At 47.5% G+C, this 24954-nt stretch overlaps 1 protein-coding gene across 1 annotated transcript; it reads left to right on the top strand.

Annotated features, from left to right (window-relative positions):
- The first annotated feature begins 5521 nt into the window (after positions 1-5521).
- Positions 5522-24247, top strand: FRZB (frizzled related protein). The gene is made up of 6 exons (XM_075756113.1): positions 5522-6113; positions 14382-14429; positions 18590-18655; positions 20572-20776; positions 21016-21079; positions 23220-24247. The coding sequence occupies exons 1-6, from the start codon at positions 5660-5662 to the stop codon at positions 23328-23330; spliced, it is 948 nt and encodes a 315-aa protein (XP_075612228.1). The 5' UTR covers positions 5522-5659; the 3' UTR covers positions 23331-24247.
- Positions 24248-24954: the final 707 nt, after the last annotated feature.

Genomic DNA, 24954 nt, shown 5'->3' with positions numbered 1-24954 from the left:
CGCAAGTATTCAGACCAGCGTGGTGGTCTTACAACGCTCTCAGTACTGTTATCTGAAGAGGGACGCTTGTGGAATTGGGGACGACGTTTCTGTTCTTAATGCCCCTGGAAAACAGGCTCTGCTCACATTTCTTAGTTCTAAGTACCTGTCTGATGCTTTTGCCTTGTTTTCCTATAGTTTTGGTGATAAACTGGCATGGCTGTGAAAACGCCCGGGTATTTTATATGAATTCTTCAATGGAAACAGCTGCATATACGGCGCCACATCAGAAGCGGTACTGGTGCTTTTCTGTATTTTGAAAGGTGAGACCGTTGTTCTGAACGTGATCACGGGCGCTTTAGGCAACTTACTGACACAGAAGAGAATTACAGTGGACGTGATATTTAGACTATTTCATTGTTAAAGATTTGGAACAATAAGCAGCTCCCTGACACTAATTTTGAATTGTGTGCAGTGGTCACAAATTCGAGCAGCTACAGATTATCGATAGAAAGCGTTTGCTGCCTCCAAATAAGATGTGCTCTCCCAAAGGACCAGTGGAAGTTCCACCCATTGCTTTACTCAAACGTGTGCTTAACCACTGCTAAAACCAAGGGGCGAGGGAAGTTGTGGATTTTGTAATTCCAGCTAAACAAGGAACGGGAGCATTTCTCTTTCCACCAGGCGCTCTCGTGCTCAGATTTGCACGACCCATCCGCTCTGGGGCTTGCGGTGAGCTGGGAGGAGTGTCAGAGGAGGACTGCGGGAGGGTCAGCTTTGTCTTCTGCTCTAAGTCCTTCAGCATGGAGGGTGCTTTGAGAAGCACGTAAATAAATCAATCCAGCAGGAACACTAAGACGAGTTCCAATGTCCGGGGGAGGGAAAATCAGTATTGCCAGTAGCAAACTTCAATATCGAGAAGCTGTAATCCCTGATGTGGCCACAAAAACCTGGGAAAGTCCCGAGCAGCGAACAACTCCACCCTGCAAAATGAGACTTCGATGGGAGAGGTGTAAGAGCGCGTGGCTGTGTCGCCAGACTGAAAGCCTGCGCTAGGCGATGTTAAACGGGATTGCTATCGGCGTCGTTTTGTCTTTAAAATGCACGTTAGCTGGTGTTTAAAGATAAAGCGGCATATTTTCCTAGCCATATTCTTAATTTTACTAGTATCAGGATGCAAAGCACTGGGCAAATGGGGGATTTTTTTTTTCTGAGACTTCAAGACAGGTAATGTGAGCAAATATTAAAATGAAAATTTGATTCTCGGAGGCGTGCAGAGCCTGAGGGCGTGGGATAGGCAATAACGAGCCATCTAATAAAAACAGCCCCAAAAACTACAAGTCTGAAAGAGACTGCATTAAAAGAACCTTTTCTTCTTCCTTGTTACTTCCAAGTCATCCATGCAGAGGCTTGAAAGATTATTAAAATAAGTTAATAGTCCCCTGTGTTTTGTCTACCTGAGGGAGCTGAAATAAGACCCTGGCTGGGACAGGAAATGTACAATAAATCCCATTTTTATGACTCTGTAAGTCAATGATTTTATGGTTTTAGTAACAGCTGGGTAAGAAGTATTTTAGGGTTTGGGTTTTGGTGAGTTTCTTGGTTGGTTTTGGTTTGTGGGTTTGTGTTTGTTTTTTTTAAGGCAGTGTATATAAGCAAATTAAATTGCTATAGAAAGGTTCAGGAAAGCAAAAACCTGTTCTGAAGAAGTATTTTTATCTCGGCTAGTTTTCTTCTTCAGCACAGCCTGAACAGGTATGGCCACGCTTGCACTTTTTTATTTTCAGTGGGAATGGGCAGGAGCAGCCCATGAACCACAGCGCCCGGCTTATAACCAGCACCCCGAACCCGTGAGGTCTGCCGGAGCCAAGTGCCCCCTAATGACGTCACCATGGGGCCTCTTAGAAACGCCAAAGCAGATTTGCTGATCTGCTGACCTCTGCCCCGCGCCGCAGGAGACGCTACCCGCCTTGAGCTGGGCGCTCGTCCTCCCGGTGCCGCCTCCGGCTGATAAACACCCCCTGCCTCGGAGAGTCAGCTGCTGGGGGGTACCCGTGGGGGTGCTCCCTCTACCTAAAGGGGGACCACAGCGCTTGAGGGTAGAACTGACGGTAACAAACGCGCTGGGGAGTGCCTCGGCTACAACCCTTCCTCCTGGCCAAGCCCGCGCGTGTTTCTTTACTGTTGCAAAGGCGGCTTCGAACTTCGGTTTTATTTTTAATGAGGTAATGTTTCTGTGCAGTCACATAGTTCTTCTAGCTTAAGCTTAAAGTACGTAACCCTTGTCTATTTTAAGCTGTGAAGTTTTGCTAATGTGCAGCTCTAGGAGCTGAGCGGGACATCGGAGCATCTCGGCAAGCCGGCTCTCGCTTCCGAAGCCCGTTGCTGCGGATCTGGCTCCCGTGAGGGAACAACAAGCGGGGGGGGGTGGGAGGGAAATAGCCACTATGTAAGGAAAAAACCAACAAAGGAATAAATGAATGCCAGCCGCCTGGAAGCAGTTCCTTACGCGGCTTCCTTTTGGGGAAGGGTGCAGGAACAAAGCCCTCAATCCCTTTTCATGTTCTCTGCCGACGTCCTCACGCCGCTCCGCTTCTGTACCCAGACAAAGCCGGCGGGCCGTCCCTAGAGCTCGGAGGGGCGTCCGGCCACCTCCCGCCGAAATCCAGCCTCGCGGCACCGCGGGGCCACGCGCTTAGCTGCTTTCCTGTCCTTACAGATGAGTCGCTGAGGGCAGTTTGGTTCTGGGCTGCGCTTTGCGCTGTTGTGGGTTACCGTGATTCTCGTGGGGTGCAATAACAATAATAAACGTTTTCTGTGATTTTTCGTATGAGCTGCTCCAGGGGCAGATCCTCGTCCTGGGCCTCAGCCCCACCAAGGACTTGTTTATTCTAGGAAATGACTGTGTGATACTATGGGCTGTAGTCGTATTCTTTAAATTGCCAGGTCTGTCCCCACCCCTCAAAGCCCACCGGGATACCGGCAGGCAGTGCTGATCCCAAACCACTGCCCGGGCATGCTTTTAATAAGGAATTCCTGTTAGTCCTACACGACGTTGAGCTGATACAATGATAATACAATAATTCGAGTAACCCCGTTTGGAGTTGTACGAGATTAGGAATCCGATTACTGATGCACGCTGTAGAAAGATTTTGTTTTCTTCCTAAACCTTAAGGCGGCGGCAGGAGAGGAGGGGATGAAATTCCCGACGGCGGTGCAGTGGCACCCAAAGTTAACGCTGCTTTTCTGCTGAACCTTTTTGAGTGTATGCGAGCTTTGGGTGACAATCCGCGCATCGTTTGTGCGGTCACCGGGAAAACGTGCGCCCTCGGGGCCGCGCGGTGCGAGCACAGAGAGCCTCGGGGAGGCGCGAGCAAATCTCTTCCCCTCTCCCCGCACGGTTCTCCCTCTGCAAAACGGGGGGGTGGGTTTGACCTCTCTTACGCGGCATTTTGAGACTGATGGCAACTGCCAGATACCGCTTACTTTGCTCAGCTAACATATAAACTCCATAGTCCTCGTTTTAAGCGTTTACGTGTATTTGAGGTTCAACCAGCGGTTTCAGTGGTTTGCAGCAGCTGCATATGAAGACAGAGAGCAGGTTGTTACTTTGCTCCTTTCCTCCAGCCATTTTATTTTCCCTCCAGCGTAACCTCCCCACGTGCAGGCCAAAGCGCCGCGACTGCACTTCTATAGCATGAAACCACAGCCCGCCTCTTCCCTCTCCTCCTCCTTCACCAGCCTCCTCACCTGTTTATAAACGGTGTCCAGACTGGCTGCGGTGCTTCTGTGCAACAGAAAATAACTCGACAGACGCTGGGGTATAGCTATTTGGTAAAAATAACAATGTTTTAGGTCAGTCACCAGATTGTGACTTGGCGTTAAAAAAGTAAACTTATTTAATCGATAGCACGCGTAGGAATAATTGACATATCGATGCTTTTTCCTGCAAAGCGTGGGAAATGGTTTTTGAAGCAGTTCTGTGTAATCATCAATTCTATAACAGACTGAATGTGATCTGAAAAATTATTCCCAGAAATAAAATACAGACACTAGAAAACTTCATGTTCAAGGGGAAAAATACGAACTAGAGTTCATTCGTGTCACCGGTTCCTTTGCATCGCTCTGGCCCATCTCGCTTGACTCTGATACCGGGATGCGCCTCTCCCCCATCCATCGTCGCTGCCAGGTAAGGTCCGGCGGAGAAAGCCAGCCTATTCAGTTCCCAACCAGCTGGGTCAGGTTTTTATTACACCACGTACTTTTTAAACACGTATTTTACACTACAAGAAGAAATTCAAGTCTCAGGCTTTGCGGCGACTGAGTCGGAGAGGGTGAGTTACACCAGCTCTCTCCCCGATTCCCGCCGCAGACGAACACGCTCGCCCGTGCCTGCCCTCGCGGTTATTTTGCAAGCCTGGGTGCAGGGGCACGGCTCCGGAGGCTGGCCCGCGCGTATGCATGTTTCCACTCATCTCTGGGGCCCAACGTTTCTTCTGGGAGCGCAGGGAACAATTCAGTCCTTGAAATTAGGACCTGCCCACAGAGGTGGGCAAATAAAAGGCCAAATACTCGGGTAGAGAGGCCGAAACGTGCACGTGGTACCTCCGCTCCGCTCCCTGGCATCCATACGGCTCCCTGTTTGCTTGACATGTGCTTTTACTGGAGCCGACAGGACTTTTGCAGCTGAGTTAAAGGGATCAAGTTAAAAAAAAGTGCAAGAAAAGCCTTTCCAGGCTTCGGCCCCTGCCCTTCTGAGTCTGTACCCATGGCCGCGTTCACAACCCATCCACGTTTTCGGCCTGCTTTCTGAGCACTGGCTTCTGGTAGGTTTCTACTCACAGGTTGGATTGAATGGCAGAAAGTGAAATAACAAACCCGCTAATGCCACAGTAAAACTAAACCAAACAGACGTTCGAGCAGTTGCCCCACACCTTTGTAAGGCAGAACTTACTCGGTTAATAAATGTTAGTTTGTTTATATCAGGGCTCTTTTTTTAGATTGAGTTGGGACACCCTTTGTCATCCCATTGCTTACACATCAATGTAGGGCCTTTTTTTAATATATATATATATATAAAAAATAAATAAAGCACTCCAGTAGCCTAGCTGCATCTGCCTCATTTTTAAGCCTCTAACTTTTAGAGGCTTTGCTCCAACAATGGTCACCCATCACGGTTTCAAGGTGACTTCTACCACTCGAGACAGGGAGAGCAGGGTGTGCAAAACCCCTCTGGCGTTTCCCAAATCCTCTGTGCCTGGAGCTCGGGGGGGTTGAACCGCAATCGCTGCATTCGCGCCCATGCTCGCAGCGAGGGTTTTAATCTCCTCCGGAGCAAACGTTCGCCTTTCCGAGAGGACGAAAAGACTTTCGCTCTTGGGTTTCCCCCCCCAACCCCCCTAAAAAAATAAACCTTCCCCCCCCCCGCCGGGGCTCGCCTTTGTTCGGGGCCGAAGTTCGGGGCGGAGCGGGCCCCGCCGGCAAGGGGAGAGGCGGGCCCCGCGGAGCGCCCCGTCCCGCCCGGCGGCGGGAGGCGCGGAGGGGCCGGGCGGGGGCAGGGGCAGCGCGGCCGCCGCCGCCGCCGGAGGAGCCGCCCCCCGCGCCGAGGTCTCGCCGCTCGGCCCCCTCTGCTCGGCGCGGCGCGGCGGGGGCACGCCGTCGGGGCGGGCGGGCGGGCGGCATGTGGCGGGGGCTGCCGGTGCTGGCCCTGGCCGGGCTGCTGGTGCTGGGGCGGGCGCCGGCGGGGCGGTCGGCGGCCTGCGAGCCGGTGCGCATCCCGCTGTGCAAGCCGCTGCCCTGGAACATGACCAAGATGCCGAACCACCTGCACCACAGCACGCAGGCCAACGCCGTGCTGGCCATGGAGCAGTTCGAGGGGCTGCTGGGCACCAACTGCAGCCCCGACCTCCTCTTCTTCCTCTGCGCCATGTACGCGCCCATCTGCACCATCGACTTCCAGCATGAGCCCATCAAGCCCTGCAAGTCCGTCTGCGAGCGCGCCCGGGCCGGCTGCGAGCCCGTCCTCATCCGCTACCGCCACGCCTGGCCCGAGAGCCTGGCCTGCGACGAGCTGCCGCTCTACGACCGCGGCGTCTGCATCTCCCCCGAGGCCATCGTCACCGCCGAGGGCGCCGGTGAGTGCGCGGGGCCGGGGCCGGGGACAATGGGCGCCGGCGGAGCGGGGAGGGGAGCCCGCCCCGGGGAGCCCTGCCTTGTCTCCGCTCCTTCGGACTTCTCCCTAAGCCTCTTTGCTTTCCCTCCGCTTTTGGGGTTTTTTTTTTTTTTCCTTCCTCCTTTTCTCCTTTCCTTCTCTTTTTGCCGCCTTTTATCAGCCGCATCGCTGCCGGAAAAGTTTTGCTGTTGGGAAAGAGGGTGCGTGACAAATGACAGCACTGCCGTGGCGCTGGGGGACGCGGGGGAGCGACAGCCGCCCCTGAGCCGGCGGTTGGTCCCTCACCGGCAGCGGTTGCCCCTGGAGAAGGCAGAGCCACCCGAGGGAGAGGTGCTGGCGCTTGGCCCCAGGCCGGCCTCGCTGCGCATCCCCGGCCGCCCGCTCTCCCGCTCTCCCCAAAGCGGCCTGCCCCCCTCCCACGCAAGGCCATCGCTCCCCTGGGCGCAGCCGGCAGATTTTGGGGCAAGAGCCGTGCCCGGAGGGAGTCCCGGGCGGGAGGCGGCAGGCTGTGGTTGCGCACAGCCGCATCTCTGGTATGGAATGCCCGGTTACTGCACAGGTTCCCCGCCGGGTCCCTGGGCTCACCAGTTATGGTGCAAAGGTGCAGCCTTCCGCTGCGTCCCTGAGCGAGCCAGAGGCTGCCTCCAGCGCAGCTCTGATGGGACCTGACCCCCACGGCCTCTGAGGGGCCATTGGAGCCCCTCGGCTTCCTCGCTGCGTCCCGTTTCACCGGCTGCGCTCGCTGCGGTCCCGCAGGACGGCTGGCGCTGGGTGTCTGGCTGCTGTCCGGGGGGACCGGGGAGGGGGGCAGGAGCATCTCCAGGCGGTCGGGTGAAGACTGCTGACCGCTTTGGCCACCACGATGCTGCTTCACACCTGGTGTTGCTGAGGGGCTGTGCTCTGTCAGGGGCGCGCTCCCGTCACGGCTGCCTTTGGGCTGGAAGAGTTAGCGGGGCACAGCTCCAGCGCGGTGAGATGGGCACCGCAGAAATAGGAAATGGAAGGAGCTATTGAATAGGAAATAAAAGCAACCGGTGGGTGGTTATCATCGGTGAGCGCTATCCTTTACGAAATGACCACGGTTCCTGTCTCACTTGAGGAGGGCGTTTGCTGGTGGTGGAACTAAGCTACGTTTCCTCGCTGCAGGGTTGCAGAGCCGGTGGGTCTGCCAGACCTCTCCCTCGGGGCAGTGGGAGAGCAGAGCTGGGGCGGGGGGGCAGCTGAGAGGGGTCGGGGGCTGAGGCAGGGCAGCCCCCACGTGCCCATGGGCTCCTTGTGCTGCCGTCCGGCTCCTTCGGTGCCCGCAGTCTTGCTGATGGGCAGCGGATCCCACCTCTCCATCCTCCCCCGGCAGCGTCCTGTCAATGAAAGGGGGGGTTTCGTGCTATGCTCGGCACAGTATTTGACTGTGTTTCTGTCCCGTTACCACATGCTTTATGTATCCCACTGCCAGCGATGCCAAACACTGTAATTCCTGTTTTCCTCTCCTAACGAAATCTCATGCTTCGGTTTCCTGACCGTGCTCCCCAGCCCAGCCTTCCCAGGTAAGCTGCCCTCTCCGCTCATCCCCGTTTATTTGTAGGCCAGACTAACCCCACTCCTTCTCTGACTCCATCGAGTTACCCTCTCCGCCTTTTGAAATCCCGGCTCAATGGCCGTACGCTGATACCTCCAGTCGTTACTACCGTTTCTCTCTAACCCTTCTAATCGCTCCCCTCTCGCCTTTCCTTCCTGCCCCCCGCAGCCGTCCCCAGCCCTGAACCCAGCCGTCTATTTTGGCCTGCAGATCCCTCGCTGCTGCTGCTGCTGCTCTCTGGGGGCTGCGGACCTGCTGGGATGGGTTGGGGAAGTGCGGTTTCGAACACCAAGCGCCTTTCTCCGCAGCATTGAGGTGCTTTCAAACCCGCCTTAAAAATGGCTCCGAACTGAGCGAGGCTTGGCAGGTCTGCAGCGATTTGAAAGCAATCGCATTCAAATCTGGAGGGAGGAAGTTTGGCTAAAATTGCCCCCGAGTTACCTATTTCTGAGGACCTCAGCAGCACAATAACCTCTTTCAGGGATCCCAGCGCCGGATCCATGAAAACTCTCTTTCAGTGAATGAGAACCTGATGACATTCTCATTTCTGGGCTGAAAATTTTGAACTGATGCATTATGCACCGGACTGAAAGAATCCTTCTTGCGGGAATAAAACTGCTCCTTTAGAAAGCAGAGTGAAGGATTCCTGTTCTGGGAAGAGGTAAGGTGAACACTTCCAAATTCAATTCTCCAAATAAAGGATTGCAGCCAAGTAGGAGACACGAATAACCAACTGCCTGATGGGGACCATGCAGAATACCTGCTCTTATTTTATCTCCTAAGCACTCTCGCCCCTCCTGCTGCCTGCAAACTCCATCTAATAGAGCAGGCAGAAATATAAATCCATTTTTTCAGGGGCTTCTGTTGTGGAAGAGGATTTTTTTTATTCTTCAGAAGAGAAATCTTGATTTTTTTTCTTTCATTTTTTGCTGCCTGCAAAGTAACAGAATTCTATTGTTTCCCTTCCTCTTGGGATCTCTGCATTATTACTGGTGGGGGTTAACGCATTTGTCTGGTCCCTTCTGTGAGGCAGCAGCCCGCGGGATGACGCGGTCAGGTGTTTGTTGTTTTCAGAGCAGGGACAGGGTTCGGAAAGCCCAATTTCTATTCCTGTTCCGGTGTTAGACCACGCATCTTTCTGAGCGCCCGGTTCAGCTGGGTCCAAGGGCTCTTCTGACCCTCAGGACACATTTTCTCCGGGTTGAGCCGCCTGCAAGAGGCTGCGGCAGGTTGACAGCGTGCCGGATCAGTTAGCGTCTGCTCGTCTGCAGCCGAGAAGAGCTTGTACAGACGCTCGTGAAAATTCCCTGTCACCATTAAAGTAATTGCTCTTGACTCTCATTTCAGTGATGCCAAGCTGAAGATCGTTTGAAGTTCATTTCACTTTTATTCTATGGTTGACGTTGCAGTCAAAGATGAGAAATTCCTCTCCGATGGGTTGTATTCCCCACGCCTAGCAGACCGTGGCTGTTGCGAAATGTGGAGAAACTCTGGTTGGTAAAATCTGTGGCAAATCCCAGTAAGAAGTTCACTTTTGGTTACTGAGGCCCAAGTTACGAGTCTTCCACAAACATCTTGTAGGACCTCGTTCCATGTGGTGAGGAAGATCTAGACACTTTTTCTTTGCAGGAACGAGGGAGGTATTTGTGTCTTTCTCCTGACGTTCTTCAGGGCTGCTGAAGTAGCCGCTGCTGTGTCTGTGATGGAGCAGGCTGATGAGAACGGTAGAAGTGCCTCGTTCAGGGCTCGGTTCGAGGAGGAGCTCCGCAGACCCTCTGGGCTTGTGCTGGTCTCCAAAACCTGAGTGTGAGCTGCAGTACCACTCTGCTGATTTGGAGGTCTGAGGCCCCTCGGGCTGCAGAGACCACCTTCAGACAGGCGTCCTGTGGGAAACGTATCTTTCTTGATTTTTCATTGTCTTTGGGAAACACCCGGGTTCCTCTACACCCCGGCAGCAGAGGGGTGCTCTGGGCACGGTGTGGGCGTTCTGGAGGCAGGTGTGACGCGATATTTTGGCTTTTTGTTGAGGATCCAACAAATCACAGCCCAGGATGGAGGATGAAAAACGTGGCAACACGTGGCAACACGTTTAACATCCCAGATGTGATATTAGTAGCTGCTAATGTGTTCTGCGTCCTGTGGCTTTTACCCTGCACCCCAGTCCTGTGCTTTTTGGGGATGAAAGCGGTTCCGCTCGCAGACATTGATAGAGGTTGTCTTGCGTACGCAGGAGGTCCCGTTCACGTGCTCCAGCTCTTTCAGTCTCCGTGCACATCTGCTGACTCTTCCTCACATCTGCCGGGTTACCTGCTTCCTTCCTTCAGGGTCCGGTCAAATCTCCTTTAGTCTTTGAAGCAGCGAGAAGTGCAGATAGACAAAAACTGTCTTGAATCTAAAATTCCAGTAGCGGGACTTGTCTTTAATTTTCTACATAACAAATGGCCAGCCTGACCGCAGTCATTGCTGCTGCCGAGATGCTGACTCAGAAAAGCACTTCAGCGCGCGTTCTTGGCTGCTACTGTCTAGCAGACTGTTTATGTCTGAAGTGACGTGTTTATTCCTGTTTTGAAGAGGAAACTGCCAATAAATCCAGAGCAGTATGATGGGTACCATGCGTATCGGAGGACAGATCCGTCAGTTGGCTTTCTGTCTCACTGTGTCTTGCTTGGATAGAAAAAGAGCTTGAAGGCATGTCGGGTTCTTGATGAGATGTTGGAGAAGAGGGGAGCATCGTCACAAGGCATCAACCAAACTGGTTTGGGTGACTGTCAGAAGATGGCTGAGAAGAACTCTGAATGTCTTAAAAAAAATACCACCTCTTAAACATTAAAGAAAATTAAAGATTTTTTCAAGTGATTGAGACATACTTTTCTTAAATATTACATGAACCCGTGATTTCTCCGTGTAGGTCAAGTCCTCTGTACCTGCCTGTCTGCCCGGATCAATTCATAGTAATCCAGTACGCGAATTTGGCATTGTATGCTTAAAAGAAAAGCGAAAGAGCCGTTTCCCATGCTTGTTTTTCATATGTTATTAACTTCATTTCCAAAACAGTGCGTTCCAAACTCCGGATCAAACTTGCTGTGACTCAGGCTTCGCCGAGCTCTCATAGTAGCTGAAATGCACAGCGGTGCTAGGGGAGCGTTTCGGACCGTACTGAGGACGAGCAGTGACGCCCAGGTTGTCATTTCAGAAGCCGAGAGTTGGTTTAGGCGTTTGCCTAAAACTTGGAAGCAGCCTCATTTCTCGGTTCAATAACAAAATCATTGCAAGCTGCAAGCCTTAAGGAAGACCGGAAAAGTAAATAAGGGAGTTTAAACCTTATTAATGATGATACCATCGATGGTGTTATATATTATCGGTTCAGTTTGTCTGCCTGTGTAGTCCCCTAGGATGGCTTTTACAGTCGAAGCACCAAGCCAAGACCTAGGCTGTTAAATGTCATCAAAACCCGTCGGGATTCGTGACGTCGAATAATTCGTTATGTGGAGCGGCCGTGGTGCAGGCTGCTCTGCGACTTGGAGTGCGAGTGGTCCGTATTAAGTTTGAACTCCGTTCCATTTTCGTATTAACTTTGCTTTGCGGCGCCTGTTTTTGCAATCAGATTAGCAAAGATCCTCCCTGTATTAAAAGCTGAAGTAGATGCCGAGCTCTGAATCCCATGCGTTTTGGAAGGGTTCCTTAATCCGTGGGGCTCACAGATGGCTCCCTCGGAAGAAGGTGCCCCAGCAGCAGCCGCTCGCTGTGGTTCTGTTTGTTGGAGCGGAGCGCCAGGAATGGCGTCCGTAATAGCTGGGCCATGTTCTTTAATTGTAGTGACAATCAGGATCATGTTACTTCTGGCTCTTTCTCTGGGGTTTTTTGTTGTTTTGTGTTTTTTTTTTTTTTTTTTTTTTTAATTTAAACTGTGCTATAAGAAAGATGTTTGCTCAACACTAAGTTTTACCAAGTTGCTTTCTTTTTCCAAATGTCTCCTCCAAATCTGTGGTCCAGGCATTGTTATTTCGTACACTTAGTACACAAGCAGCTTTTATTCTCCTCTCCTTGTTAGTGGTTTGGGTTTTTTATATAGCATCCCTCTCAAAGGCCATTAATTAAAATGGCTTGTTGGAAAAATCAGTTAGGATTTTTTCCCCTGATCTTAAACAAAATTTAATAGGAAGTCTTTGGATTGGAGCTGTGGATAATATTTCCCCTTTGGCAATCCTGCTAATCATCGCTGACAGATACTTCTTTCAAAGGGATTGTTTTGCGTAGACAAAACTTGGCAGAGAGGTCTCTTCTGCAGAGAAATGGAACAATAAGAAGTCAGCTGTTTATTTTTAAAAATAGTGCTTTTTTTTTTTTTCCCCCCTCCTGTCTGCATTACAACTGAAGTTCTAAGCAGTGTGCATCTCCTGATGGGGAGAGGTCTCTGCCCGTCGGACTCCTGGGATCAGGGATGGGGTTTCGCCGTTGCTCACGCCCGCCTGAGGTGGCGCGAGTGGCCGGTGGCGCGGCTGGCCCATCGCTTCCCTGGTAGACGAGAAGGGACCAGGCGGTATGAGCTCAACGGGGGGAGGGATCAGGGGGGTGTGAAGCCTTTCCCGAGATGTGTCGTACCACGGTGGAGCTCTCCGGTCCCCCCCACAAGCCTTTGCTCCTCTCCCTCAGCGGGAGCTGCTCATCCCTCGAGAAGCGTGGGGGCACCGGGAGAGATAAGCATCAAGTCAGGGGCGAGACTTGCCTGGCCCAAGCCCTCGCAAGTAGGGAAATGAAGCACGGAGTGACGTTTGGGTACCTGTTTACTCCTCCTCTGCTCGTTGACAGGCACCGTGCTCTGACCGGAATTGCAGAGCACAAGGCAGGCACGGAAATGGGAGCCGTTTCCGTTAATGGCCGCTCTGCGCACGACGGCCGAGTTACTCCTGTCACCCAGCCAGCTGCTTCGTCAGAGACCCACAACCACTGGTTTGGGGTGGGATGCATGACCTGGCCGACGGACGCGGAATTAGGAGATGGGTTGAGGTGTGGGGTGTTGTAATTTGGTAAGAAGAATAGATGAGTTGTGCACCTAGGAGCGGAAGGGACCGTCTGGTGGAAGGCGGTTCGGTTGGTGTTTGTTGGCAGGACCAGGTTTCTCTTGGGCATCCTGAGAGTTTAGCAGCCCTCCCCGCACTGGCGTGAGTTTGAAGGACACAATACACACGAGTAGGGTCAGAGAAGGCTGCGAACCCTTTACCGGGCTCTGGTTTATAGTTAGTTATTATTCCAGAGTGACTTGGACTTGGTTTGCTCAAACACCACGAAATCGTGACTGCTTGGATCAGCCCTTGGTTTCGGGAGGAAGAGCACGCTTCAGGGCTTCTTTCTCCTTCCCTCTTCCCCTGGGGATGCGAGGATGGCAAACGTTTAACCTGGTACTTCCCTTGCCTCCTCTGCTGACCGTTAGCTGACTTGGCCGTATTTCCGTAAATGTGCATTAAGATAGAGATTTTTATTTTTTATTTTTAAATAAGGATGGTCAAGTTAGAAGATTAACTAATATTAGCTCTCTTGCAAACAGGTATTTTGAATACATGTTTACAGAACTTGTGATGAAAAAATGGCCCCAGCCCTTACAGTTCAGTCCATGCATCTAAACCCTTCACCTGTACCAAATATCACCAGTGTCCTGGGCTGTGTCACAGCCAAATCCTTACAGCTTCAGCTGCAGGCGAGGAGCTTCGCGCACACCGTCTCGTATCTGTTTGTTCTGTATTGCGAAAGCGGTGTCGTATCCGTGATAATGTAAGGATGTAAGAACGATGGTGTTTGCGTGATACCAGCATCCGGAGTTGAAAAAGCTGCCTAGAGTTTTGGGCATGCAAACTTAAAGAAGGGCTTTTTACTTGAAAGCTTATTTGTTTTTCCATTTTATGTGTCATTCTAATAAAGCATACTGCCTCTCACCCAAGTCTCTCTCTTGCATTTATTTTTTCTTTAACTTGTACAACATTGTATGCATTAACATACTTGTTTTTCATGATTAAATATATGTATAAAGCCATTAAATCGTGTGATTTAATAAACAGGTTTGAAATGATGCCTTTTACTGCTGTGGGACACATTCCACTTACAACTGTGTCTAAAAGCAGTTCTTTGGGCATAGTGCCTTTTTTTTCCTTCTGTTCCTTATCTGCCCTTCAAGCTAATCGGTATGTTTTTAAACTGAGGAGAAGGTCTGAAACATTTGGTTTGGCATTTGCTTCAACGATATGATTATGGTTGGTTGGGTTGATTTCCTCAGTAACCGAAAAAACAAACCAAAAGTAATTTCTCCTTCATCATCTAATTAAATGCAAACAGTACGTGTACTTTCTGTAGATGCTTGTAAGTTCATGCCATAAATTTCCATCCTCGTCCTAAACCTGCCAGCCTGCATACCGGTGGAAACTGGATATTTAATTTGCATTTAACATGATGTGCTGGATCCAGGTGAAGTTCCCATAAAAAATTCTGTCGACTTTTAACGGGTTGGCCTGTAGAACGTTAAAATCTGTTTATTAATTAAGTTATTAAGTTTTAATATACTAAATATTAGAGAAAGAGAAAACATTGTAATGTAGATGTATTGAAACAATCCAATTTTAAGAATACTAACGTTTCTTTACATGTTTTACAAATCCATGCCAGATTTCCCTATGGATTCGAATAATGGCAACTGTAGAGGTGCCGGCATCGGTGAGTACGCTTCTGTAAAACTGTGGGATAAGCTGTAGTCTATCAAACCCTTTTAATACTTAATGAAGTTAGAGGGGCACGATGTGACGCGTAAATACTCTGTCTTGTCTCGGAATCTTGTAGACTGTGCTTTTGTGTCTGCAAAAAGAGATTTCTGTCGTGGGCAGGTGGGATTTGGGGCTGCTCAGCCTGTGGACCTCTCAGCAGATAACTCGATTAACTCTTTAGCCTGTCTTTTAGTGCTCGGCTCTTCTGCTTTTGTCAGGGCAAAATTTCCATCAAATCAAGAGGGCTCTGCTGAGTTCATTACAAGTTTTGTCTTGAACAGTGAGAATGTTCATTAAATGGATTTGTACTGGGTAAAACCAGTGAAGATAGCGGTTCATTCTGACTTCAAAGTTTGCAAATTGAATTGTGACCTCTTTGTAGATAATGGCAAAACTCCCGTTAACCTGAGGGGATCGAGGGTGAGACCTTCTGAGATTGGTTTTATTCCAACAGGTCCCCTGTCGCTTTTATTTTTGGTTTGGTTTGGTTTTGCTGGAACTGAGTAAAACCCCTTGAGTGCTACCACTGGTCGTAGGCAATGCAAAGAAGCAAAGCCCGGATTGGCAGCAAATAGATTATAGAAATATGAATTTGTTGCTTAAGCAAGCCAATGACTGTAGATTTTCTTGGCTTTTATTACCATTCCTTCAGAAGGTTTCTTCTTAGGTCTTAGTCAAAAAGATGACACTTGGAAACCTAACGTTGGCCATCGTGTCTTTCCTTCCTCAGAGGTGTTGACCAGCTACAGCAGACGCTGTTGCTCAGTTTATTAGTATAAAAGCCCAAGCATGGTTGTGGAACATAAAATTAGATACCTACGTAAAATTTGATAACTTCAGCATTAATCTCTGTGACCAAATCGTAAAAAGGTATTAATAATGCCCAGGTTTAAAATGTGATCAGTAGGTCCCAATGTGAAAGTAGCTATGTAGGTGCAAAATGTTACTGAAATCGCAGCGTGCGTCCTTCAGAAAGCCAGCTACAATCAGAAGAACCTTAACAGGCTTCACTTTAAGTTGCCTTAAGCATGGAGCTGTGTCTCAAAGATTTTCTAAAGATTTTTTTTTATTACTGATGTTAGTATCTTCTTAGTTTTAAGCCATTTTCAATAGAGTGGCATTGCGAAAGTATGGATTTCATGCTCTACAGTTATTGTACAAAGAGCGTACAAGCTTCGCTTTGAGCATGAAAGGAAAGCTGGATACCTTCAATGTCATTGTATATCAAAAATATTAAACGTATCCGTAGCACTGCCTGTGTTGAGGGCTGTAGACGGCATGTGATACCAGTCAGTGACCCTGCAGTAGAAAAGAGTAAGATTCAGTTATAATGTTGCTGTCATGATGCTTTTCAACTAGTAAAAGCAAAACCAGACCTAAAAAAATCCCGTCCAAAAAAATAGGTGAAGATGCGCAGAAAAATTGCTGATGCAAAGGAAGGGTAATATTTTTATCACTGCTTTTCGCTGTACAAACCCAGTTTCTGGTTCAATGATGTGCTACACCTGCTTCAACTGACAAACACAGTTTAGCCACCTAAAAGGCTGTTTCATAATTGCTTGATTTATATGTTCAGTAAAGTAAATTTGTAATTTTGCCATTGTCAATAGAAATTTTTTTTTTTTTTTTTTTTTTTGCAAGTAGCAACCTGATGTGTTTTTAAAAAATCCTGGGCAAGGCTCTATGTTTTCTGGAGCGTATTTCCCGTGCTGGTGTGTATGGTTGGAGTGTCCAGTACTCGGGGATTACCCCTGTTTGAGGCACCTTTTGTCCGCTGGCAAAACCTTCCCTCTGAGTCTGCATGGGTTGTGGGGGTTTTTTTTGGGGGGGGGAGAGCTTTTTACCTCTCTTGGCAGTAAACTACATTGTTGTCTGCTTCATCAGATGTTTTTCAAGTCACTTAGAATTTCTTCCAGAGGTTTTTTTTGGAAGCATTTGCCAGGTTTGAGTGCTTGTAGTGATCAGTATTACAGCCAGGTTTTAGATTGTGCATGTACATATATTTGAGATGGCACGTTTCTTCGTTCCTAGAACAAGACTAATGAAATATATTCCTCAAATTAATAAAATAAGAATCCAGTACCATCTTAAAATTGAGGGAAATGTGAGGCTATGTGTTCTTGTCCTGTAATTCAGACTATTTTTTCTACTTGTGCCACAGAGCAAAGTACTGTAGAGCAGGAGAACGTTAAAGCGTAAGACTTGTTGGACATGAACGCTGGGATGCTTGCATGAGCGCAGGTCGTAGGAGCACGTCTTGTATGGCCTGTTTCAAGGGAGCTTATAAAATGGGCCATAATTTGGCCTAAAGTATGCATGAGCTCCCACAGGCAGAAGGGAAGCCAAAAATCACTTCCCTTCTCTGCCTTTATTATTTTAACACAGTCTCATACAACAGCTGAAGTCTGTACGTAGATTCCTGAGGATGTGTTTGAAATTCAAGGAAACAATATCCTCTTCTTTTGAAATGTTCTCCTCTTTCCTGTGGGGTTTTGGGGTTTTTTTTCTATTTTCAACTACAAAAATTCTTTCAATACAAAATAAATAATAATTTGAGAAGTCCATAACCATATGATGCCATTTCTTTTAATATGCAGAAATCTTACATAGCAAATAAAAGTTCTCTTTCAGACTCTTCACATTGGATTTAACTAAATCACTAGCTATATGCATTGTTATTTTAGAACGATGGTATATCGAAATACACTGCGGTAAGTGTATTTCCACTTAAATGCCAAGTCAAATGTCAAAATAGATGACCATGTGTATGTAATACTGGGACCTGCTGTTTGACATGGGTGCGGCGGTGGGCTTGGAGGGGAAGATACCAGGCAGCTGACCTTGACCATGCCACGCCACCCAGCTCCACTTACACGCTAGCTTGAAATAAGTGAATATTTGCATTTGAACAACCAGCCGTGAGGTATCGGTGGTGTTAATGAACGCATGGGTCTGGGGCTTCCGCCGTGGTTTTACCCCCGTTACCGTGCCCAGCTGTCTGGACGCTGCACCACCGGAAATTTGTGTTGTCTTTTGAAGGCTGTCCTTACCACCATAAGGGCTAATAATTTCCCTGTTTTAATTAAACCTGAGGTTCTGGGTCATAATTTTATACAACAAACCCAGAGAGCAGGGTGGCTCTGTGGCTTGTATTTGTTATTCCGTGTGTACGAATTCCACACGCGTGGCATGGGCTTACATTATACTCGGGTCTGATGGTCCATGGCCATTTGTCGGGACCATCCCAGAAGAGTTCAGAGCAGGGAGCCCTTGGTCCCACCACCCTCCGACGTGCTTCATCTGTTCACTGTAGCTCTTAGACGTCTTTAGGTGTAAAGGAGCCATGCCACTGTAAGAAGTCTTACGGTGCGGTTCCAGAGACGGACCGCACGGTGAGAATTAACCACAAAAATCGTATTGCTTATGGTGAGCTCCTGCGGGCCACAATATCCCAGCGTGTTAAACTGAGCTGAGGCGTATGGTCTCCAATGAAATGCTAAACCATGCCCTGTCATAGTATTTTCCTTCTGTGTCTCTATTACAGTCTGTATGATGAAAGGTAAGGAGGACGTTCAGTAAGCGTGGTGCAAAAGAGAGAATGGCGTTGCAGCACTTGGGAGCACAGATGGGACTAAAACTGAATCCTGAATTGGCTTAAAAGGCAAAATTTTGTCAGTTCAGACTCCAAGTCCTTGTAGGTGGAGTCACCATCCCCGGAGGTGTTCAAAAAACGTGTAGACGTGGCTCTTCGGGACATGGTTTAGTAGACGTGGTGTTGGGTTGACCGTTGGACTTGATGATCTTAGTGGTCTTTTCCAACCTTAAAGATTCTATGATTCTGTCTTTGTTGTTGTGGGGTTTTTTGTTTGCTGTGGTTTTGTTTAATGTCAGCATGTCAAGTTCTGTCCCAGAAGCCTTTGCCATCTCACAAACAGATCCACAGCTCCCAGCAGAGCAGACCAGGAACGTCCTGTGGTTTTTAATATTTAACTTGCCTGTAATAAACAAGTCAATTCAGTGAAATTTTCGTTAGGTTGTGAGTTTGGGGTTTCGGGGAGATTGTCGCTGAACGTGCGCTATTTTGTTTCTAAACAAAAGTTTCTGTTTTTATAGAGCGCTGCAAATGCAAGCCTATAAAAGCTACCCAGAAGACCTATCTTCGCAACAATTACAACTACGGTAAGGACAGCTGCGTGGCCAGCTCCCAATGTTTTTAAGGCTACAGTAAGGGGAAAATTTTCATTAAAAAAAAGCCCATGGACCCAATTACCGATGGTTAATCCATTAGTTCTCATTACAGAAGGAAGACGTGGCCTGAAACATTTCCAAGTTCAGAACCGAGAGTGCTTGTAGAAGGATGGAGGGGATTAGCTCAATATGTTAGTACAAGAGCGTCTTTGTTGACGTCGAGTGTTATTTCAGTGTCAGCGCAGGCGTCTGGGGTTTGTGCGCTTCTTTAGTGTGAGAAGTGATGTGACGAGAATGACGTGGGCTGCTATGCCTGATCTGCCTCTGATTTCCAGCTCTGCTGTGCTCTGCTTTCACAGGAAAGGGTGGTTTTACTAACTGTCGTGCCTACACACTCACCGTGGGATCTCACAGGCATACTAGGTTCTTTCCCTTTTGCGTATCGAAGCCAGCAATGAGCGACTTGTTGCGTTGTCAGTAACCTGTAAAAGTGCGTATTACGTCTTCTCTTGTCCAGATTGTCGTGGTCATCAAGCGTATCGCAGGTCCAGTCTGCTAGCTTGCTTCACGCCGTTTGTTTTAAGCAGATTCGCTGTTGAAGCCGGTGAATACGTATCACTTACAGGAGCTGAACACTTGGGCCCATCCTTGCTCCTGTCGTGAATAGCCTTAAACTCACTGAACCCAAAGGCTTCGTTTAAATGGTAGCGCTTGCGTAATATTTATTAAGAATATGCATTTATACAAGTGTTGCCAGAGAAGATTCTTTTAAAAATAGATCCTATTAAAAGCTAAAAAACTATAATTCTATTCAGTCAGACATCGTTGGGGTTTTTTTCAGGTGACCGGTCAGTTTTATGTTGTTTTGGTGGATTTGTTTGGAAAATCTTCACAGAGCGACTGTTCTCTAGTGGGTACCACACCTGCACATGGTAGAGCGTCGCCGAGCGTGCCGCTGCCCATCTTTTCAAGCTCTTAATTGTTGGCAGCTGTACTTGATGTGGCTGCAGCGCTCGCTGGCTGATTGTCCTTACGGGCAGTGCATGTGAAGAGAGGAGACGTGTACGTCCATGGCTTGCTTTCTTCCGTATTACCTTTTTCACATAGGTTAGAAGAAATTGGGAATCTGGGGAATCTGCTGCCTGTAAGGGAAAGGGGACTCTTGTTTGCAAGCTGTGGCGTTCTCCAGACCGTGACCTCTGGATTGGCTTTGCGTTTGCATGTGGTGTCCGTTCGCTGGTCACCGTGAGAGAAATGAAGAAGCATTGGCTTTGAAAGACGACCTTCCCTCCTGCGCAACTTAAGGCAAAGAGAAAGGGTGAGGGAGGAAAAAATTAGATGGGTCACCAGGTCAAGATCAGGAGCGTTTGGAGTTCATAAAGAGCAGAGCAGCTTGGTGCTGGGCCACTGGAGAGACAATTCAAAAAGTAAGGGCTTGTCATCTGGCAGAAGTAGTGGTACGAGACATTTTAATGCACAGTCACGTTTCATGAAAGGTCCAGAGTGACAAATCAAGTTTGGTCGTCTGTACAGGTAGTGAAAGAGGAAGCAGTTACAGCTCGAGGGAGAAGGAGAGCGTACAAGGAATTAATTAAATATATAAAGTGGAAAGCATGAAGAAGAGGGGGTGCTAAAAATAAAGCCTAACTTAAGTAGGGTGCAAATCCAACTGGTACGTAACTCTTGCTTGTGACCACGCTATTAGGAGATCTGCTGAGCTACCTGCACCCTCCAGGCGGAGGAGGAAGTAATGAAGTGAAGAGATGGGGCAGGGACATTGCTGGAGTTCAGCTAAGCTTTCGATAACGAACCGTGCAAAAGACTAATCCCAGAGGTCACAAAGAACGGCTCGGGGGTGACCTGCATTATCTGCCGCTGCTAACTACACTCTTTGTGACTTTTCCCAGTCATTCGGGCTAAAGTGAAGGAGGTGAAGACCAAATGTCATGATGTCACTGCGGTGGTGGAAGTAAAGGAGATCCTAAAATCTTCCCTGGTGAACATCCCAAAGGACACTGTAAACCTTCACACGAACTCCGGCTGCCTGTGTCCGCCGCTCAGCGCCAATGAAGAGTACATCATTATGGGCTACGAGGACGAGGAGCGCTCCAGGTAACTCTTTCTGCTTTACCCTTGGAGCATATTTGTTGTTGTTCGTTCCCCTGCCCGTAGAGCTGTACATCAGAGCCACCAGGAAAGGAAAACTTGGTGGGACGCTCTGTACGGCTCCTGAATGGTATTCAGGGGGGACGAGGCTCTGTGCAGGCACAGAGGTCTTAGTCTTGCATGTGTTGGGTTGTATACCTTGTCCGTGCCTGTGGATGGAGTAACTGGTTGTCTCCGTTGAGTAGGTTACTCTTGGTGGAAGGCTCCATAGCTGAGAAATGGAAGGATCGTCTCGGTAAAAAAGTAAAGGTAAGAAAATACCTCACCAAAAGTCAAATGTTGCAGATAGCATGAAACAGCTACCTAATCTTTTCAAAATAACAGAAGCAAATACACGTGCTGATCCCAGTTAATTAATATGAAGTATTGAAAATTAACTTCCTGGTTTATTTGCTATGTTACTTAGAAATGCATGGCGAACAAACTAAAGGGATACATTGAATTTCCCCAAAGTATGCCAGTGTAGCAGCAATCGAAACCTCCGTCTCAGAGAAGCAAACAGGAGGAGTTTTAACTCCATGGGCAAATTGTGCATTCTGCAACACGTGCCTGCTTAATTGGGCTTGTGATACTAATGAAAAAAAAAGAAGAGGGCTTTACAAATGTTTTCCAGACTAAGTCAGATTTATACTTTTTGGATTTAATATTCTTTAAATATAGTTCTCTTACCAAATTATGTGGATTAGCAAATATTTTAAATTTACCTTTCTGGCGTAGGTGAGGGAGGTGCATGATAAGGAAGTCATGTCGTGGTGAATTGGAAGCAATGAGCTCAAATACAAGAAATATATGAAAATATATTGTAATGTTTTCTAATTTAAATGTATTCTAATGCCTTCCAAGTTCTGGAAGGATTGCCTTTTTATGTTTTGATGCACCACGAAGTATCAGTGATTTCGACATTGTTAGGAGTGTCGTTTTACCCAGAATATTCTTATTTTGACACAATTCCTCAGCCATCGATTTGACATAACGGTTGTGCCTGTGCAAACCAGTGTCCTCTTCCACTGAGCGCTTTCTTCAAGAGCACTAAAGGTGACTGGCAGGAAAATACCATTCGGATTACAAATGCAAGATTTTCTGTGCACGTTTATCACATCCACAGAGATTACATGAGTGAAAAGATACGGGGAGTTTGTTCCAAGTTGTCATTTGATTTGGCAGAACCTTCTGAAGCCCAGTGCTGCAGAGCAAATACCACGTTACCGCCATGGGCCGACTTCCGCTTCGTTCCAGTTCTTGGGTGGCACTGTCGTTTGTTGGAGTTTTGGGTGTTTGGTTTTTTTTGAACTCACGTATTTTCTTACTTATTTCCTTATATCAGACAGGTTTCAATTCAATTCAGTTGCTTTTCTGTCAAGCACTGGTTTCAGTATGCAGAATGTTTTGTGGTAGCTTTAGAGCATCATTCTACTGCAGCGTATAGAGAGCGTGCAGAAGCTGGTGAGAAGGTTGTCCACGGTCAGAGAAGCCTCATGAGGACACAACCATCCCCAGAGCTTTACTAGAGTATGGGTCCCAAAACTGGCTTAAAATAACACTTGTCCTCCCGGTGTGTTCTCACGTGCTTCACGTACTTTTTTTTCTCCTTTTCCCCCGCCCCGTGCTCCCACCCATCCACCGTCGGCATCCTCGTGGTGCGCGGTGCCTGGGGCTGCTGAGGACCGTGCCACGTCACCACCCGCTTCTCATTGCAATCTCCTTTTCCTAAAGCATCATCAGGTGTACCAACTATATTTATTACGTCTTTTTGCACTGTGGTTGCTGTTACCTGGAAAAGTAAAAATAAGTAATAGTGATTTTAAAAAATCATTAAAATAACTTGACTGTGTTTTCATGCCGCTTCCCCCAAAGACTGCACGGATAGCTTCATTTACATTGTATTATTTAGAAGGTGAGACACTTTTCTGCTGAAGTCATTATGCTTTGTGTCAGCCCCTTCATTCACAGAGGCTACAAGAAAGCCAGGAAATGGTTGCTCTATTTAAAGTGACTTTACCGATAACCTCACATTCCACCATTTGAACCAAACGCAGGGTAATGTGGTGGAAACAGCGACGGCTTTCCCCCCCCCCTTTTTTTTCTTTTTTCTTTTTTCTTTTTTCTTTTTTCTTTTTTCTTTTTTCTTTTTTCTTTTTTCTTTTTTCTCTTTTCTTTTTTCTCTTTTCTTTTTTCTCTTTTCTTTTTTCTCTTTTCTTTTTTCTCTTTTCTTTTTTCTCTTTTCTTTTTTCTCTTTTCTTTTTTCTTTTTTCTTTTTTCTTTTTTCTCTTTTCTTTTTTCTTTTTTCTTTTTTTTGCTGCTAGTTTGTGAATGCGTGCAGTTGTTTGACATACGACTTATTTCTTCTTCTGTAATCTCTTTTGTAATTTCTTTGCCTTTCGCTACGCAGCGCTGGGATCAGAAACTCCGCCACCTTGGGAAGGGGAAGGGAGAGCCCGGACACAGCGACTCGGCTCCGAAGCCCGGCAAACCCAGCAGTGCCCGGCAAGCACGTAGTTAGATGAGGGACGCCGTACGTTGACATGCAGCGGACTATCTACCAAGACTTCATTGTTGGAGCAGCAAAGGAGAAATTGCACTATTGCACGTTATATTCTATTGTTTACTACAAAATAATGTTTTAGCTTATATTAGTTTTTATTCTCCCTCTTGTTTTCTGCCTTTTGGTTTGGTTTTTTTTTTTTTTCAGATGTGTGCAAGCTCTGGAAATATATTTTATTTTTTTCTCTTTTACTAAGAACTGTAGAAAACTGCCCTTATGAGATGGGGAAAGATACGGACATGCTGAATTTACCATTTTATCTCCTGAGTCGTCTTTGGGAGAAAATTCTGCTGTGGGCAGGACTGAGGTCTGGCAAAGACCATCACTTGAAGTCATGACTGAGACTGGCTTCCCCCTTTCTTTCTTGGTCACCGCTTGCTGCAATTCATTGTGCAGGGCGGAGGTGGTTGATCCGGTTTGAAGCGCTTGATTTTTTTTTTTTATTCTGAAATATATCAAGAAATGATGTTAAGAGAACAGCAGTACACCTTCGTTACGTTTTCTTAACTCATAAATAAACCACTTGCATAAGCCAAAGTCTAACTTAAGATATTGCCTGCGACAAACACGGTGTGCTTGTGCACACGGGACCTGGGTTTTCCAGCGCTCTGGACCTCGCAGGAAAGGTGGTATAGTTCTGTTACTGCAGGGCGTAATTTATAACACACTTCTTCTCTCATAATGGCAGTTTTTTCCCCTTTCCTTTCATCTGCTGAGTTGTAGGAGTAGACTGACTTACCAGGCCTGCTTCTCAGTACAGGTCTGCACTTTATCCTTTTGATTTTGTGGTGTTATTCTTACATCTGTGCCTACATAAACAAGTGTTCAATGCTCAGTAAAATATGTCCAATAAAAGAATTGTAGTTGTCAACACAGACCTTATCTGACTTTTGAACCAACGTCATATTTTTATATTACTGTTCAAAATACAAAAAGCAAAAAAACCCACCCTTCATTTTAGTGCTTTTATAGAATTCTTTGCAGATAGTGCCAACGTTTGAAATTATCACTGTGTTTTTCTACTCGCTCATGCTCAAAAGCAATTAAAATGGCGTAAACAAAATAACAGTCCTCTTTGTTGTAATATGCAGAGGGGAACCCGCTCTACTCAGGATGCAAAAGGCTGCTGCCTTTTCAGCTGTCGGTGGTGTCTGAAGTGCGATCGGGCTGCCTTTGGTTAAGAAAACAGTCTTGCAGTTGTTAGGTAGTTTGAAAATATGATAATAAGTAAATGCAGAAATATTTGGGAATATTTCTAGTAATGTTATGTTTAATAGTCCCAGGTCTCAGGGCAGATGTTCCATTGGGCTGGGTACCAAGCAAGTTGAAATGTAGGACTGTTTCCTGCAAGAGTCAGAATCTTTTTTTTTTTTTTTTTTTTAAATGAAAAAAATAAAGGTAATTTAGGGGAATGGCTGGCTCGGAAGACCGGCAGTGTTTGCTCAGGGTACTGCACGGGCTGGTTTAGAAGCTGCAGTAGGACTTTCAAAGAGGAAGCTGAATTAGAAGAAGAATCATTTAACCCACCACCAGCACCAAAGCTATTCCCATTTGAAAACATGGCTCTGGTGTATTTTGGATA

This window comes from Balearica regulorum, chromosome 6 (assembly GCF_011004875.1).
Source record: "Balearica regulorum gibbericeps isolate bBalReg1 chromosome 6, bBalReg1.pri, whole genome shotgun sequence".
Taxonomy (NCBI): Eukaryota; Metazoa; Chordata; class Aves; order Gruiformes; family Gruidae; genus Balearica; species Balearica regulorum.
This window is presented reverse-complemented; position numbering and strand designations above follow the sequence as displayed.